The 17,210-nt window shown below is 38.1% G+C and overlaps 3 protein-coding genes across 3 annotated transcripts; all 3 read right to left on the reverse strand.

Annotated features, from left to right (window-relative positions):
* LOC18773305 lies at positions 643-2,347 on the reverse strand. Its single transcript, XM_020565218.1, has 3 exons — positions 1,739-2,347; positions 1,272-1,632; positions 643-1,173 (listed from the first exon to the last, which is right to left on the reverse strand). Exons 1-3 carry the CDS (start codon positions 2,197-2,199, stop codon positions 961-963), a joined length of 1,035 nt encoding a protein of 344 aa, XP_020420807.1. The 5' UTR covers positions 2,200-2,347; the 3' UTR covers positions 643-960.
* LOC18772743 (probable serine/threonine-protein kinase WNK5) lies at positions 5,280-9,544 on the reverse strand. The gene is made up of 7 exons (XM_020566779.1): positions 8,599-9,544; positions 7,654-7,919; positions 7,227-7,450; positions 6,990-7,147; positions 6,538-6,904; positions 6,029-6,400; positions 5,280-5,948 (listed from the first exon to the last, which is right to left on the reverse strand). Exons 1-7 carry the CDS (start codon positions 8,692-8,694, stop codon positions 5,560-5,562), a joined length of 1,872 nt encoding a protein of 623 aa, XP_020422368.1. The 5' UTR covers positions 8,695-9,544; the 3' UTR covers positions 5,280-5,559.
* LOC18773696 lies at positions 11,011-16,260 on the reverse strand. The gene is made up of 9 exons (XM_007208107.2): positions 15,451-16,260; positions 14,722-14,907; positions 14,399-14,491; positions 13,891-14,073; positions 13,708-13,810; positions 13,441-13,626; positions 12,172-13,349; positions 11,592-12,004; positions 11,011-11,498 (listed from the first exon to the last, which is right to left on the reverse strand). Exons 1-9 carry the CDS (start codon positions 15,733-15,735, stop codon positions 11,438-11,440), a joined length of 2,688 nt encoding a protein of 895 aa, XP_007208169.2. The 5' UTR covers positions 15,736-16,260; the 3' UTR covers positions 11,011-11,437.

Raw genomic sequence — 17,210 nt, forward strand, 5'->3', positions numbered from 1 at the left:
AGCCGCGCGACTATTCTCCAAAAAAGAATACCTTAGCGGCTATACTCGTATAGCAGCACGGCGCTACCCCAAAAATATAATATTGTACATGTATAGACATGCGGCTATACTTCAAAAATAGAATATCTTAAAAGTATAGACGCGCGACTATTCTCCAAAAGATAATAGCTTAAAAGTATACCCGCGCAGCGATACTTGATAAATATAATAGCTTATACGTATAGCCGCACGGCTCTACCCCAAAATTATAATATCGTACAAGTATAGACGCGCGGCCATACCCCAAAAATTAAATACCTTAAACGTATAGCCGCACGGCTATACAATGGGGCGTCCTCGGATTGCAGGCCTCACTGGAAACATTTGGAATTGAACACAACATTGGCCCAAACCTAATTGGACTATAAAGATTCATTTCATTTCATTATGAGCGATGTTCTATGCACCCATCAATCTACTTAGTGCACCCAAAATCTGAAAAAGAATATATCCAATTAGGTGGAGTCTGTTCAATGCCGGAATCACTCAATTGATTTTAGGATTGAATACATAAAAATCATCTTATTGCATGCAACAATTTGAGACACATTATGGGCTCAACTCAACACCTAATTGCTGTTACTGGTGTAAAAATACATAATAAACTGAAGATTTACAACATCGTAATCAATATAATGTTTGTAATAATCACTCAATAGATACACAATCCAATTCAGTACAATACTGAAATTCGATAACTCAGCCACAAATGAATCAAACTGGTGACACAAAATCTTTGAACTCTGCACATACAATACAATTCAGTGGTATGAACAAACCAAAACCCTTCAAGCCATGGATCCCATACTGTACATGATCATTGTATCCTCGTATAAGATTCTTAAAAAACAAAAAACCTCAAAACCAATCAATTAATCTCACCCAAGTAGTAGAGAAAATAGTGTTTTTTTTCAATGGTGTCTATGTTGTTGTAATGTATGTATATACAAACACAAAAATCATGTATAGTAAACAGAGGATGACTGCAATGAAAATTTGATCAGTAATTGAAACTGTGTTAGACTTTTTTCTCGAATTCGAAAGCAGTGGGACTTTGAATTGTATGGAAAAAGAGGCTTGGCTTCTAATGATGTCTGGGACAAAGATCATTTCCCCTGAAACACATTTAAACCCCTGCAGGCTCCAAATGAAAACAAACCCAAGTAATTAATTCAGCAGATGAAGAAGCTAAACCAATCAACCAGATGGAAGCTAGAGCTTAGCCGAATTACCTCAAGCTGATTTCCAACAGTGACAACTAGAGTCTCTGGCCCTGCATCAAAACACAGAGAGCCTCCCTCTCCCTCTGATCGGATGTTGAACTGGGAATGCTCAAGCGGAAGGTGAAGGCACAAAGCATGATGATCCTCACACTCACGCAAATTATTTCCATTAATGATCTCATTCTGCAAATAATTACTACTTGGGTTTTGCTCCATTGAATGATCTTGATGATTGTATCTGTATAGCCTAACTTTTCCCAGTTCACTTCTCATCTTCTTCTCAACTTGCTTCTCTGCATTTGCGAACAAAACTTCACTCACTTGATCTGCAATTGCTTCAACTTTGCTTGCAACCTTCTCCATACTTTTACTGCAAATGAATTAGGAGAATTAGTACTTCATTAAAAATTAAAACTTGGGTTAACTAACTGCAATAACCCGATAAATAAGATACAGAGTTTCGGGTGCTTAATTACCAAAAGACCTGATATTTTTCGTCCTCCGCCACTTTTTGGCCCGATTCACGAACCCATTTAATCTCCTCACGATTGCCAGTGCGCTCAATGAAACGTCGAGTGAGATTTCCGTCATTTCCGAAAACCGATTCGGCTTCCCGAACCACCGATCCCAACTCCTCGGCCGAAATCCCGTGATTGGTGATCCGAAACGCGCCGGATTCTCTGGCCGATACGAGAAGCCGGGCGATGGCGTCGCTGGAGAGCGATCGGAGATCGACTTCGGCGGGAACGGGATGGCGTGTGCCTGAGAAGTGAGGGTGAAGCTGAGGTGGCCATGCGAGGTCGGGGATTTGCAGGCACTTGTCGAGGAATTGCGTGAAGTTCTCGTTGGATGCAGAGCGCGATCCTTTGGCAGTCGGGATCGGTGAAGGCGGTGGCGCCCCCGACGTTAACCGGCTCCTCCCGCGCATGATAGCCATGGTGGAGCAGGATAACAGCTGACTGAATCAGAGTGGCGTGGTGGTGATCACTAATTCACTGGTGAGGTTGATCAGTTATCGTATGAAACATGAAAGGGTGGCAATTTGCTTGTTCTTTTTCCTTTTTCCTTAAAAAAACCTTTTTTTAATTTTAATTGATTGCATTGCACGTTCGAGTTGTTTGAGTTGTGAGTTGCGAGTTTGGTGGCATGGGACCCATGGGCCATGTCAGCGTTCGTGGTTGCTCATGGCCCACATTTTATGGCCCAAGCTAACTACAACACGAGTGATTAGTCCGTATGCGTGAAAGTAGTTATGAACTGCATTGTGTGATCTACTTGAATTATCAACTACGGATGTACTGTAAAATCCAATTACATCAACGGGTCAAAGTCACTAACATTATACTTACATAACCGATTGATGCAAAAAAGACCCCTAGTCATTTGGCGCCACGGATCAACACATGTCTTTCTTAACAAAATTTCAGAACTGAGTATAGCCGCCCGGCTATACTATTTAATTAAAAAATTAAAAACAAAAAAGGACCCTCCTAGTTGCATTGGTTTGTAGCTTATGGATATTAATTTGCAATATAACCAAAGTAGATATTAATCTTCCTCTATTTGATGTTTTAATATAATTTTTATACCATATGTTATTCTTATTCAATAATATTTGAGAATTATTTGTATAATACGTGAATTTGTGTGTTACTGAAAATTTTGTAAAAAGTACGGGAAAATTTTAATTTAAATAATTAACTAATTGGTTTATCTTTGAATTTCTGTCTATAACAAAAACTTTTGTAAAAAATACATGTATAAAACATTAGAAATACGTACGTACACGTACAATATGACTATTGTATGTTTGCTTTTTAAAGAAAACGTCAGGCGTGTATAGAACACGAATGTATTGTTGAAAAATACATATCTACATATATATATTATAAAAAGACTGCGTATAACCGTGCGGCTATACTATTTTTTAATTTAAAAAAGGCCCCCAGCCATTTGGAGCCACGTGTCAACACGTGTCTTTACAAAAATTCAAAGCTGCGTATAGCCGTGCGGCTATACTATTTTTTCATATAAAAAAGGCCCCCCAACCATTTGGAGCCACGTGTCAACACATGTCTTTTTTAAAAAATTTCAAAACTGAGTATAGCCGACCGGCTATACTAATTTTTAATATAAAAAAGGGCCCAACCATTTGCAGCCACGTGTCAACACATGGCTTCCTTAAAAAAATTTCAAAACTGAGTATAGCCGTTCGGCTATACTATTTTTAAATATAAAAAAGACTCCAGCCACGTGTCAGCACGTCTTTTTAAAAAAAATTAAAAACCTGGCGTATAGCCGTGCGGCTGTACTCTTTTTAAAAAAAAAACATAAAGAAGAACCTCTTTCGTTTAAAGCCACGTGTCAAAAATAGGTATAGCCGGTCGGCTATACTATTTTTTTAAAATTAAAAAATTGAAGTATAGGCGCACGTCTATACTATTTAAATAAAAAATTAATAACAAAAAAGGACCCTCCTAGTTGCATTGGTTTGTACCTTATGGACATTAAGTTGCAATATATCCAAAGTAGATATTAATCTTCCTCTATTTGATGTTTTAATATAATTTGCATACCATATGTTATTCTTATTCAATAATATTTGAGAATTATTTGTATGATAGGTGAATTTTTGTAAAAAGTACGTGCAATTTTTAATTTAAATAATTAATTAATTGGTTTTTATTTGAATTTCAGTGTGTCATAGAAAATTTTATAAAAAATACGTGTATAAAACATTAGAAATACGTACATACATGTACAATACGACTATTGTATGTTTACTTTTTAAAGAAAACGTCAGGCGTGTATAGAACACGAATGTATTGTTGAATAATACGTACCTACATATGTGTATATATATATATATATAAAAAAACTGAGTATAGCCGTGCGGCTATACTATTTTTAATATAAAAAAGGTCCCCCAACCATTTGGAGCCACGTGTCAACACCTGTCTCTTTAAAAAAATCCAAAGCTGAGTATAGCCGTGCGGCTATACCATTTTTATATAAAAAAGGTCCCCCAACCATTTGGAGCCACGTGTCAACACTTGTCTTTTTTAAAAAATTTCAAAACTGCGTATAGCCGCCCGGCTATACTAATTTTTAATATAAGAAGGGCCCAACCATTTGCCGCCACGTGTCAACACATGGCTTCCTTTAAAAAATTTCAAAACTGAGTATAGCCGTTCGGCTATACTATTTTTAAATATAAAAAAGACTCCAGCCACGTGTCAGCACGTCTTTTTTAAAAAAATTTCAAAAGATGGAGTATAGCCGCGCGGCTGTACTCTTGTTTTTTTTTTTTTAAAAGAACCTCTATCGTTTAAAGCCACATGTCAAAAATAGGTACAGCAGGTCGGCTATACTATTTTTTTTAAATTAAAAAATTGAAGTATAGCCGTGCGGCTATACGATTTAATTAAAAAATTAATAACAAAAATGGACCATTCTAGTTGTATTGGTTTGTACCTTATGGATATTAATTATGAACATATCCAAAGTAGATATTAATCTTCTACCTCTATTTGATGTTTTAATATAATTTTTATACTATATGTTATTCTTATTCAATAATATGTCAGAATTATTTGTGTAATACGTGAATTTGTGTGTGTTATTAAATTTTAATTTAAATAATTAACTAATTGATTTTTATTTGAATCACAGAGCCCAAGAGCCCCAAGGCCTATCCTTTGATTAATTAAATGTATTAATTAACCATTGACCCAACTAACTAGGCATTTAACCTTATGCCATACCCACAAGCCACTCAATTGGGCCACTTGCATAGCCAATACAAACTATTCTATGTCCAAGAGTAAGTCTTATAAAGACTTCCAAAGAACTCCATTGTTCCAATGTGGGAACTCAAACATGTTTGCAATGCCTTGCAAAACCAACAAAACTAAATTATGCTTCACTTTTCCAACAACACTTTCCTCAATTTGTTCTAGAAGATGAGATTTCACGTCTACATGGTGCTGACTGCAACATAAGGTGAGACGTTCAATATGAGTTGCAAGGCAAGCTATCATATGATTATGACTTTTCTTTTAGTTTATGTCTCTAATTTTTTTGAACTTAGTAAATAGGAGCACAATATTTACACAAAATAGAAGTTTACTCTGCGGCATTAATGTTGCAGGCTCATAACAATCATAGTCTGCATATTCTCACTATGAACCTTAAAAAATTTCTTAAGGCTCAACATTTATACAAGCATTACTTACACACGCTACTACAAAGCAAGTGTCAAGAAACTTGCTACTTGCCAACCAAGGAACCACCGCAGCTAGCTTCCTGGTGTTTGAAATCCAATGTTCTCCACAGCCCCAACAGTCTTAAACAACCGCCTCTTGTTGATCTCCTCCACCAGTGACCGGTGCAACAATTGGCTTCGCACGTCTATAAGCGATTGAATCCTGGGTAGTTTCCTTTGATGATGACAAAGAGGATGATTTAATTCATGAGGTCTCTGATGATGCAGCTGTGAATTGCAGTGTTTGTAGCAATTTGCAGCCCTGCTTTCTGAAGGACAAAATCTAGATTTGTGGCTCTTTCCAAAGCAAGAGATTAAGTCATGGTGGTCATCTTCAGTGCCTGAGAAGTAGTTTATGTTGGAGTGGTTGCAGGAGCTGAAGGAGCTCTGAGAACTTGCATCATCATTGATAAACAGATCACCTGCATTGACAAAATATCAGACCAAATGCAGTCAAAGACAAGCAAAGACTAGTTGGAGGAAGTCCTTTTAATGAACATACCTTGAAGCCAATCTTGGTCATTAGAAATGTTCTCCCCGCAATCGAATTGGGTCTTACAGTGAGAGCTGAAAGCATGGAGAGAGTTTTGGGAGGAAGAACAGGAGGAGAAAGAGTAGAAAGGATGGTGACCATGATCATGATCATCATCTTCATCTTCATAGTTAAAGCTGTGCCGATGAGCATGATAATCCTGGGGTGTGCCCCATTTCTTATGACCTGGAATTAAAGAAGATATCTCTTTTTCTATCATCTCCGCGATCTCCGAAGGTTCCCAGTCACTGATTTCTAGCTCTTTCACCATCTCCGTTGCTACAGCAATTGCAGTGTCGTTCACAATGTCAAAGGGAAAGTATATGTTCCTAGCATTTTGCCCTGTTAAGAAACCACCATCATCAACAATGTGCAAATAACAATTTAGACCATAAAGTATGGATTATGAATTTTTAAGGATCTCCTCAATCTGCATGATCAATTAGTCATATGTGCAAAAGGGTTGAGAGAGGGAGTACCATCCCGGTCCGAAATCTGAACTTTGAGAAAAATTGTATCATCCTCTGGATTCATTTTCCCAGTAATGATCATGTTTGTGCTTCTTTTCAAATCAACCCCCAAGTCCAAAGGTAGCTCCTCTTCCTCTTCCTCCTCCTCCTCCTCCTCCTCCTCCTCCACCTCCACCACTGCTGAATCATCATTAGGCATCAAGTTTTGAAATGGGATTCTTGGGGTGGACAGCAGCTCTCTATCATCAGAGGCTAGAAAAGGGTCAAGCAAGAGCTCATGTGCTGGCAACCTCTTTGAGGCATTTTCCAAACACTTCCCTACAAATCGTTGCGCCTCCAAATCTTCAATCTTGTAGAACGCGTTTGGTAGCTTCCCCTGCAAACAAAAGAAGTCACATTAATTAGACATGGTAAATTACCAAAAATGAAGTGTCACATACTGAAGTGACCACCAAACTTACTGAAGTCACTTTCTTGTAAATTTGGGCAGGATTTGAGCACTCGCTATATGGATATTCTGAAGTGAGCATTTCCAGCACACACATGCCAAAGGCGTATATGTCTACTAGCTCATTATATTCCTCCTCGTATAATTCGGGTGCCATAAATTCCGGAGTACCTGATGAAAAAAGAAGCATATTAAATTGAAAATTAGGAAGATCAGATTCACTTAACTAGAGAGAGTTGGAGATCATTGCCTATGACACTGTGAGCATGATGGGAACCACGAAGAACAGCTGCCAAACCCAAATCACCAATCTTGACTTGCCCAAGATGGCCATTAACAAAGATGTTGTCACACTTAAGGTCTCTGTGAATCACAGGTGGATCAAGTTTGTGCAGATAGGCAAGTCCACGCAAGATCTGCCGAGCCCAATTTTTCACTGCTCCAATATTCACTCGCTGGTACTTCTGTCTGTACCTGTTTCAAGTTCCACAGCATTCCTCATTAATCAAACAGTTTCAATTAGTTTGGTTTCTTTTTTCGAGTACAAGGATTTGAATTTAGGACATTTGAGTTTACAACTCATAGTATGTTCTAGCATTCAACTACCTTTAACACGTACATTTTTTTTAAGTGTTCCATGCTAATATATATTATAGTTGTAAGTTGTGGTTCATTACTCTCTGAGGGTGCCGGAGGTGAACATTTCGGTGATGAAGTTGAAGGTTCTCCGATTGGCGTCGATCCAAGACATGTAGTATTGGATGATGGAGTCATGGTTGAGGTTCTTGAGGAGGTGCACCTCCGAGTAGAGACGCTGAAGTTCGTCCGGCGAACCAAAGACATCTTTGAGCTTGACTTGGTTCCAAGCCACCTCCATTCCCAGGACCTCATCAAATGCCTTGTAAACTGTCTTCATGGCTCCTTTGCCAAGCATTTCCCTGAACTGCTTATGACACAGTAATTAAGACCAAAAGGCCCTCTTAATTAGTCCTCATGATCTCACTAATTATCATTAAAACCAATCATAATTCTAAGCTTGGTATGCATGCATGGCTGTTAAGAAAAGTCTGGGAGGAGCCTATGGCTAGCTAGCTCGGCTCGATTGAGCCGCTCTGTATGAGTGGAAAGTGTCTGATCTTCATGCCGGACAGGTTTATTGTACACATAAATAAGGCTGCATCATCCAATTGGGCTAATTAAATATTAAAAGTGAATCTTGGATGACACCTTTTTTTTTTTTTTTCATTTTAAATCAAATTAATACCATTTCACAAATGAAGGTTGACGAGCACAACAGGAAAAATGCTCCAAATAGCTCAAGATTATATTTTTCTATTCAATATGATCCAAATTTACATTTTTGTCATATTAGTTGACGAAAAATGTGAATTTTGTCCTAACAAATTTGCCAAGCATGCATAGAAAAATCAGAAAAATTATTTTCATAGTTGATGGTATCAAGTTTGAATTAAAACTAGAAAGATCGAATTAAGGATGCTTCTTGAAAGATATTATCCAAAATTGGGTAATTTTCCCTGCATGTAATAATGCAATTTACATGCAACAAAAGTGACTTCATTTACAGATTTTATATAATAATAATACGAAGAGATCAAACTTACACGTCCATAGCGACCAGATGGATCCGTTTCAACGTATGCAGGCAACTGTGGCTTGCCTCCATCGGCACACGTCCTTCCCAACCGGGTGGTGTTCATGGCTGAGAATCCAAGCCACCTCGGAAACTCTCCGACCAAACAGGTCCCGGCTAGCTTTTTCACTTTGATTATATACTACGTACGTATAAAACCTAATAATTATAAACTAATAAATCAACAATACTTATATGGGATGTGTATGAAAGATTCTGTGGCGCGTGCTAGAAGATCCGAGGCTTTCCCTCATGGTTTTCATAGGAGAAGACCCGGAACAGCAACCAGAAAAGCCTCGAGTAATCAACACTAAGCATAATCCAAGCCATTTCCACAACCCCACGTGAACACTCGTAGTTCTTAGCAACCATTTGTGTGAAAGATGAAGTTGAACCAAGGAAATTAAATACAGAGAGAGAAAGAGAGAGATGAGATATATCCAATTCTAATCAAGATTTAGTTTCAGAAAAGGACAGAATAAATGGAGGAAACTGTTAAGAGGTGGATGTGGTGGTAGGGAAGAGGGAATAATATTTTGTCAACTAATGGACTAGAACTTGAAAGAAAATAAGCTTGTGGAGGAGGATTAATTTCCACAAAGTTTAGAATATCAAATGATCATATGTAGGACTTTGGCATGAAACTGCGTTATTAATCCTAAACTTGAAGAATCTGTGGCTACACTTTGATGGTACCATTTGTGGATGTAAAAGCCACCCTAAAAAATATGAATCAGAATTAGGGAAAAAAGTTGGAATTGATGAGTTTGAGAGAGACTTTCGAGCTTGGAAAGATATGGGCACCCTGCAAATTCTGCAATCAAAAACAATATGCCATTGCTTAGAGAAAAAAGGTGGTGGTGGTGAGAATATTGGGATGATTCATTATAAAAGAAAATAGGTAGGACTTTTAGTTTTTTTTCTCCTCCTTATTTTGTTTTTTGCTTGGGGTCCCCATATAACGGAGGTGACGATTTTGGAAGAAGTCCAAACTCCAAAACACAGTAACATTATTGCTGACAGCGTTGGTTAAATTGTTTATGATCAATATAAAGTCAGTGATTGTATTGGGAAGGGGAAGTCTAGGTTCTTCTGTGATGGAAAACTGCACACAGAAGATTCAGAACTCAGATGCCAGGACTTCAATTTGAGGCTTTATTATTTTCACTCAGTCACAATGAATACCTCATCTGGTGCTTACCCTTTCCTCTTTTGTTTTTCTCATTTTAGTTTTTTTTATTATTTTATTTCCTCGGGTGGAGCTTGCTGATCCTAAACATGTGGCTATGCAATGCTTACCTACTAATTAAGAATTAAACCAGTTTTTTTTTTTTAATAGCTGAGATACTAATTAGTGATCTGGTTGACAAAATAGCGAACTTTCGTTTTCAAGTTTTCCAATTTGATTGAACATTTACATCAGTTTGAAAGAGTCTCCTCACCTTTTTTTTTTAATTCTTATCCGTTCTCTGTATGCATACAGGTGTGCCCTCAAATTTGAGGAGTAAAATATTTGTTGACATCATAGGTTTTGTCCCATGTGTGAATTGTGACTAATTTCTAAGTATTGGTTTGACCTTACTTGTTAGTTGTTAATAACCCATTTTGTATTTTATTGTGGATTAGTGCAATAATTCATTTTTTAGGAAATAAAATACTATGGAGCATGTGTGCTGAGACAGTTGCCCAAATTTGTTGTAACACAATTAGGCATTAGATGAAGTTATAATAATACAGGTTGCATAAAACAATACAATTAAGATATCTTCTGGATGGAGACATAGGCTTAACCAAGTTGACTAGAGTGGATGTGCTTCCCATTCTGCACCCGAGTTCAAATTCTCCTCCCTGTAATTTAGATTAGATTAAAGTATAATATTGTTTGTATTTTTTTAAAATTTAAAAATAAAAAATAAAAAATAAAAAATAAAAAATAAAAAGAAGATATCTTTTGGATATGCTACATCAAATGGCAAGTAAGTCTTTGGAGATGGTTTCCTTCCTCCTCTCAAGCTAATCATCTACAGTTGAAAGAAAATAGGGTGTATGATCTCATCTTATGTTTAATTGTATACTTGTCTTGTAGAAAAGAAAAACAGCATAGTAGAAAATAGAAATTTCAAATTATGTTGAAGTAGGCCATGTCCAAGGACGAAAAATGAATGAAAAAGAAGAGAAATTGTGGAGGGATGGGTGGCCTTCACCAACACAATTTGCCCCTTGCATCCCCCAAAACATTTACATGGCCCGCGCATTAAGCATAATAGCTGGAAGGTCCTAAATTTGTCAGAAGAATCAATCATGATTTTGTGTGTAAAACTAGCTGGAAGGTCCTACTATGATTGTGCATATCTGCGGAAATAAGGAGCCATCTAAAAGGCATAACCCAAAAAAGAAGAGTGTGAATATAAAGTTACATCAAACATCAGCAACAATACTTCCAACAGTGTTCGTACAATTACCCAGAGGGGCAACGGTGGGAACAAAACCTGGGGAAAAGGATTGTAGTCAAACAACCTATACATGAAACTACTCGGTGTGCAGAGCACTGCTATCAAGGTTTTAAAGGGTGTAAAAATTATTAGTTGAAATGTACAAATGGCTTCCAACAAACATCATATCTAACTCCATATGTAACGTCTATCGAAAAACAAAGGAAGAAAAAAACAACTCCTTATGTAAACGCTTCCAAAAAAGTTGCGGCCGAGCCATATAAGCGCCGAAAGTTCAGGCTCAAGCCAGTATGTTAGCAATTCCTGTAAATCTTTCATCCAACCAACCATATAAATAGATCATCACTCGTGCTGCAGTCAGATTGATAATGGCGGGAAATCATCTTCATCTTTCAAACGGTATGATTGTGCGGCAATCCTACATGTCCAAACAAGAAACGCTTAAACAGAGTCCTATCTGTGCTCATTAGTGATAGATAAATATTCATAGAAACCACAATGAAAACCATACCTATTTTCATCAGCACCCAATTCAGCTTTTGTCCACTGCATCCCTGGTGATCCATGGCTACCACTCGAGTTTTGACTGACTGATGAGCCAGCGTTGGTATGCCTGCCACTCCCAGGTGCCTCTGATGGGGCATGCCCAGTTGACCCAAATTCTACAACTTGCTCGGAGGGATGTATTGAACCATTGGTATGTGGGTGTACTTTCTTCCTAGGGGAACCAGAGGGGCTATCTGAAGACACAGATTTTCCCCCACCTTTATGATGAGACATTTGTACTTGTGATAGATCACGACTGTTTCTCTCAGACATATGATTCTCTGGATTTGGTGTCATAGAATGGCTATTGTTACGAGGAGACCTGACCAGTGCTTGATTTCTTCCCCTTGTTATCATGGGCTTATCTCTGAAATGGTTCTGCAAAATTTAAAGCATAAAAACACTTCAGATAACAAGGCCCAGCGACTGAAACATTTACCTGGAAAGAGAAACTACAAACTACCACAAGATTGACAGAAATCTGCACCTAAAAATAAATTATGATTTTAAGAACCAGAAGTTTCAGAGGCTTAGAATGAGTATACCGTATTAGGAAAGTATGTTCCGGTTCCTCGTGGCTTTGGCATTTCCTCTACACCAAAGCCTGCACCATTAGGTAACATTGGTGGGTTCATAGGATAGAACGCTGGTCTAGGGACAATCCCATTGGCATTCATCTGGGAAAATGCATTTGGTCTGCGCTGCACTGACTGTCGAATTACATCCCATGGTTTCTTGCTCTGAAACTGTGAATGCACTGGAGGTGCCACCATGGGAGGAATTGCAGCATTTAGCTCATATTCGTAGCACCAACGACCATAGTTTAGACTACATAAGTGACTATCATGATCCCCACTGAGATCTGTCAAAGAGTTGGAAGGTTTCGGACTTCCAGCAGTACTACTTGATTTTGGATAACCAGAATAACTAGGATGGAAGTCTTCAGAGGAACCCACAATAGAACTCAACCGTGACAGATGGTGCTTAGATCCAACAGGAGACAAAACCTCCTGATTACAACCAAACTGATTCTCATCCTGGTTACCAACCCAATTATCAGCTGAACCAAAGCTTTCTGGCAGTTGCTGATCTTGATTTCCATTGCTAATGTCCCCATTTCCAGTTGATGAGTGAGAGAAATAGAGGTGAGGTGCATGATGGGCTTTACCTAAAGGAGATATACTCACTTCGCCATTGGAAGGAGAAGGATTTTGAGCATCAGTTGAAATTGTAAGACCTTGAAATCTGGAGGTAGCAAGGTCTTTTGCATCCCCCATAAGACGGTATTCCGAAACAGCAATTCCATTTGAGGAACTGTCATCTTCTGAGAACATTGTTCGGGATGCCACCTTCATACCGCTTTCATGTGGTCCATTCACACATTGACTAGGTATCTGAACATTTGTAACTTCACCATTCCATGATCCCTCACTATTTAACCCACATTCCCCAATCATGCCACTTGAATAGGCAGATTCTGATTCATAATTGATCTGATCTTGTGACTCTGTACCTGCAAATAACGACACAGAACCATACCCATCATATCTGGACAATGGGACAAGATCTTGGACATCAGGCCTTTGTCCACCTCCATGTCTATCTAATGTGTTTGCGAAAAACTTTCGGATCTCATCATCTATGTTATCTTCTGTCTGAGAAAGGATGCGCCCTAATTTACGAGCACCATATGTGAAAGCACTTCTTATTCGGTAAAAGTTTCCTGTAATTAGGAATACAGGGTTTCATCAACTAATGAAAATACAGAAAGAAAGAAAAAAAGGAGAAGAGGTCTATAGGGAAACGTAGTTCACCTTTACTCACACTTCGGCCAAGATTGTTATTGTCTTTAAGTGGATCAACTATGTTAAAATGCTTTGGTGGAAATGTTCTATAGTTTGTCTCATATCCTCTTGACGGAACTGAGAACATTTGCACACACTCCTTGAGAAAATCATTACTAAGTAATAGATCATTCCCACCATTCTCTGGTGTCTCAACTGCAAAAAGGACCGCAAATAATCTCAATTAAACACATACGCTCATACAGCATGTCGCCAATGCAAAAATATGTTGCTCACCCAAGAGTTCTGGAAGTGAAGATATGCGAACTGGACCACTCAAGCTGATGCAATAATTGTCCCAATCAAATTTACTAAAGTAGTCCAAGAATTTGTATAGGACCTATAGAACATTGAACAAGAAGTTAAATTTATGTCATAGAGATATGGAGCATGCTAGTGCTAATTCATTAGAGCACTCACCGCTAGAGGACCATTCAAAGATGCATGGAAGAGATGGAAGATATACAGGACCAAAGTCTCCAAAGCATATGTCGAAATCAAACCATGATGGGCACCAAGAATCCGGCTCTCATAATAGCACCACGCCTTGATCAGTATGATACTGCGCTTAAAGAGATGGTCTTTGCCAATGAGGCGATCGACCTATACAACATCGTGGATATTATTAGGGAAGAAAAAAGCACAAGTAAATACCATAAGACCAAAAAAAAAAATTATAAAATGGCTTGAAAAAGGATAGAAGAAGGTGGCCAACACTCAAAAGAGTACCGATTGAAGATCCTTCAAGGTTATCAGTTATAAGGCATAAATCAGCATATACTTTCTACAGAAGTCTAGAAAGAGACATTGCACTAGGCAAAGCAGAGCTTCCAGTGAAAGCATCCCTTTATATAAATCTGGTAACCCATTCAATTCGTATTAAACAAATCAAACTTCATTTTCAGTTCAGCTTTGTATGAAAGATTACCTGCTCAAGAAAGCATAGTGTGCATAGCCCTCCTAACTGATTGAAGGAAATATCAACCACAATATTTTGCACAAGGCACTTTACAAGCTTAACCTGCCACAAGAAATCCTCATATTCTTTACCAAGGAAAATCAAAATTTCAGTTAGGAAAAGAAAGTTACACAACATACTAGCACTCGAAACATAAACTTACTGGACATACATGATGGCATTAATCCTAAGTTGTAACTTATACCTATCATCAATTTCTTTCCATACGAATAGGACATCTATTTGACTCAACCAATGATCTTTAATAAAGTACAGGGGTAAAAGCTAAAAACCTCTGCCCGAATTAATTGGACATCTTTCACCATAAACTCAGCAGTTCCATTTTGAACTTCCCTTTCGAGGACAGAGCAGACGTCATTGGCCAGCGCCTCCTCAACATTTATACCACCAAAAGCAGTCAAATCAATATCTCCATCAGGCAGATAGGTCTTTAGAGGTACAGACCCAAATGGGAACACCTGCCACAATTTGAGTACAAAATCAAAATATGCCGCACATGGTTAAACCCTCTAACCCTCCCTGTAATATCACACATTTGTTGTCGAAAAGCAAAATGTGGAGTTAGGAGGACAAATCAAATGATTTGACGAGAAATTACATATGAAAGTACCCAACTTGCTCAAAGTAAAATTATAAACAGAGTTGCATAGCTTAGCTAACACATAAAATATTAGATATATAAATTCATGCAGGACCAGCAAAATTGGGATTGAAGTAAAATACCCAGCTAATCATAGAAAGCATGTTAGACCAATTGAACCAATGAACTACACTAGTCATAAACTAAACTCAAGGTCCAACCTTTGTGTAGCTAAAGCTAGACTTGACGGAAATAACCAAATTTTAGGGGCTTTAATCACCAAGTTTTCTGTAATTCTCAAACAAGAAAACGTCCTTTGCAGTCCCAACACATCGTAGAACACTAAATTCAACTTCAATACTATGATTCATTCACATGCGTATATATATACGTAATGCGTATGTATAGTAAAAAGACGGACCTCGCAACCAAGACAACCTCTAATGAGCCTCTGAACGTAATCAATGACCGCCTTCCTTCTCCTCTCGGACACGTCAGTAGGCTGAACCTGAGCTATGACCCCCTGCGTCGCTTCCTCGGCTTTCTTCCAGTACTCGGCGCTAATACCGGCCGCGGCCGCCGCCGACGCCGGATTGGATGAAAACAGCAACGAAGTTGATGATGACAACGACGATGCCGAGGACGGCCTCTCCTCCACAACGGCGCCGTTTAGTTCAGACGACCAATCTTCCCGAAGATCGCCCATGAAATAACCGAATTACCGTGAATCACAAACAAACCGAATTAAACTTCCTCACGCCGCTTGACCGTACAACCATGATGACGACGGTGAAGACGAAGACTCGAATTGGAAATCGACGGCGCTTATTCGATATGGAACTTTTATCTCTGGCGATCAGATTGTGCAGAATGATACGGACGGTTGAGCAAAACGGCAGGGTGATTGGAATGAAACGACTTAAATTTGCGATTGGGGAGATGGTGGGTTTGTTTTTTCAGATGAAAAGATCCCAAGTGGTGAGTAAGTGGGCTGTCGATTTTATGTTTTTTGAGGTTTTTTTTTTTAAATTGGGGGATTTTGTTTCAGCCAAACTATAAAACATAAAAACGTATCTGTCGTTGTTTTGTTTTCTTTCTCCGTCTCTCTCTTTTTTTCCGTTCCCACCTCTTTCCGTTCTCTTGCGTCAATGTGTTTCCCTATTTCCAATTTTACCATTTCAGGCGCGAAACGTCAACGTTTTACCCTCCAAGTTTTAACAATGGGCCAGGGCTGTATTTGAGCACCACCTACTCTACAACTCCTTCCCTTTACAGTCCGATAGCTATGGTTATCTTTTCTTTTTTAACAAAGCGATATTTCAAACTAGTTTAGTGTACGAGAATGAAGATTGAAAGGGCGATCACATTGCCTTGGTCAACCGGCCTTTTTAATTTTTAAGATATGATTTTATCTTCAATTTTGCATAATAAGAGGTTTTTATATTATTACTATGAATACTCAAATTCATGTCATCATTTTACCTTTTTCGGTCATTTTTTTTTCTTATTATAATTTCCTTATGCAGACGTTTCTGAATCATTTTGGTCAAATGGATAAAATGATAAGAAATGCTAAATACCAAATATGAAATCCCACGTTTATGTACATTTACGTAAATAATTTTGCTTAATAGGATACGTATAATTACACAACAAGGAAATTTGCTTTTGTTTGTATTAGGTGAATGGATCACTATGAATTATAAGCTAACAAGAAACCCTCATTTTATATCTTGTTTTATTTATCGAGAAGGTGAAATTTCATTAAACGGAAACATTGATTACAACATAATCGTTATCAATAATACAACAAGGTTATTCAATTGATCGTTTTGTTCTCTATTAGGTGCATTGTATAATTAAACCACATGATAGAATGTCATTAATTTATTTCCTAAGGTGATTAGTGTAAATTCCCAATTAGCTAGCTAATGACCCTAAAGCATGATGAGATGTAGGGGTTGGAGGAGGAGGCAAGAGGCGCAACTCAACTATAGTGTAGAATGTCCCACAAAAGAAGTCGACATAAGGATAGAAGAGGGATTCTTGAGAAGAATAGGGAATATACAATGGAGATCCAAACTATGCATTTATTATTCTTTTAAAAGCCATTTGGTCCAATTCCCAAATGGGAAAGTTATCCAAAGTAAAGTTAGAGGGAATATCAAAGTGTGGAGGTTA

This window comes from Prunus persica, chromosome G6 (assembly GCF_000346465.2).
Source record: "Prunus persica cultivar Lovell chromosome G6, Prunus_persica_NCBIv2, whole genome shotgun sequence".
Lineage (NCBI taxonomy): Eukaryota > Viridiplantae > Streptophyta > Magnoliopsida > Rosales > Rosaceae > Prunus > Prunus persica.

What these genes read in the sequence shown, in the direction of transcription:
- LOC18773305 (XM_020565218.1), bottom strand. Translation starts at nt 2,199, where the DNA reads ATGGCTATCATGCGCGGGAGGAGCCGGTTAACGTCGGGGGCGCCACCG. An exon ending in GAAAAATATCAGGTCTTTTG is followed by an intron (nt 1,633 to 1,738) that starts GTAATTAAGCAC and finishes ATTCATTTGCAG; the next exon opens with TAAAAGTATGGAGAAGGTTG. An exon ending in CTGTTGGAAATCAGCTTGAG is followed by an intron (nt 1,174 to 1,271) that starts GTAATTCGGCTA and finishes TGGAGCCTGCAG; the next exon opens with GGGTTTAAATGTGTTTCAGG.
- LOC18772743 (XM_020566779.1), bottom strand. Translation starts at nt 8,694, where the DNA reads ATGAACACCACCCGGTTGGGAAGGACGTGTGCCGATGGAGGCAAGCCA. An exon ending in CATCTGGTCGCTATGGACGT is followed by an intron (nt 7,920 to 8,598) that starts GTAAGTTTGATC and finishes TGTCATAAGCAG; the next exon opens with TTCAGGGAAATGCTTGGCAA. An exon ending in TGACCAAGATTGGCTTCAAG is followed by an intron (nt 5,949 to 6,028) that starts GTATGTTCATTA and finishes TTGTCAATGCAG; the next exon opens with GTGATCTGTTTATCAATGAT.
- LOC18773696 (XM_007208107.2), bottom strand. Translation starts at nt 15,735, where the DNA reads ATGGGCGATCTTCGGGAAGATTGGTCGTCTGAACTAAACGGCGCCGTT. An exon ending in CACTATGCTTTCTTGAGCAG is followed by an intron (nt 14,074 to 14,398) that starts GTAATCTTTCAT and finishes GATGTTGTATAG; the next exon opens with GTCGATCGCCTCATTGGCAA. An exon ending in GAACATACTTTCCTAATACG is followed by an intron (nt 12,005 to 12,171) that starts GTATACTCATTC and finishes TAAATTTTGCAG; the next exon opens with AACCATTTCAGAGATAAGCC.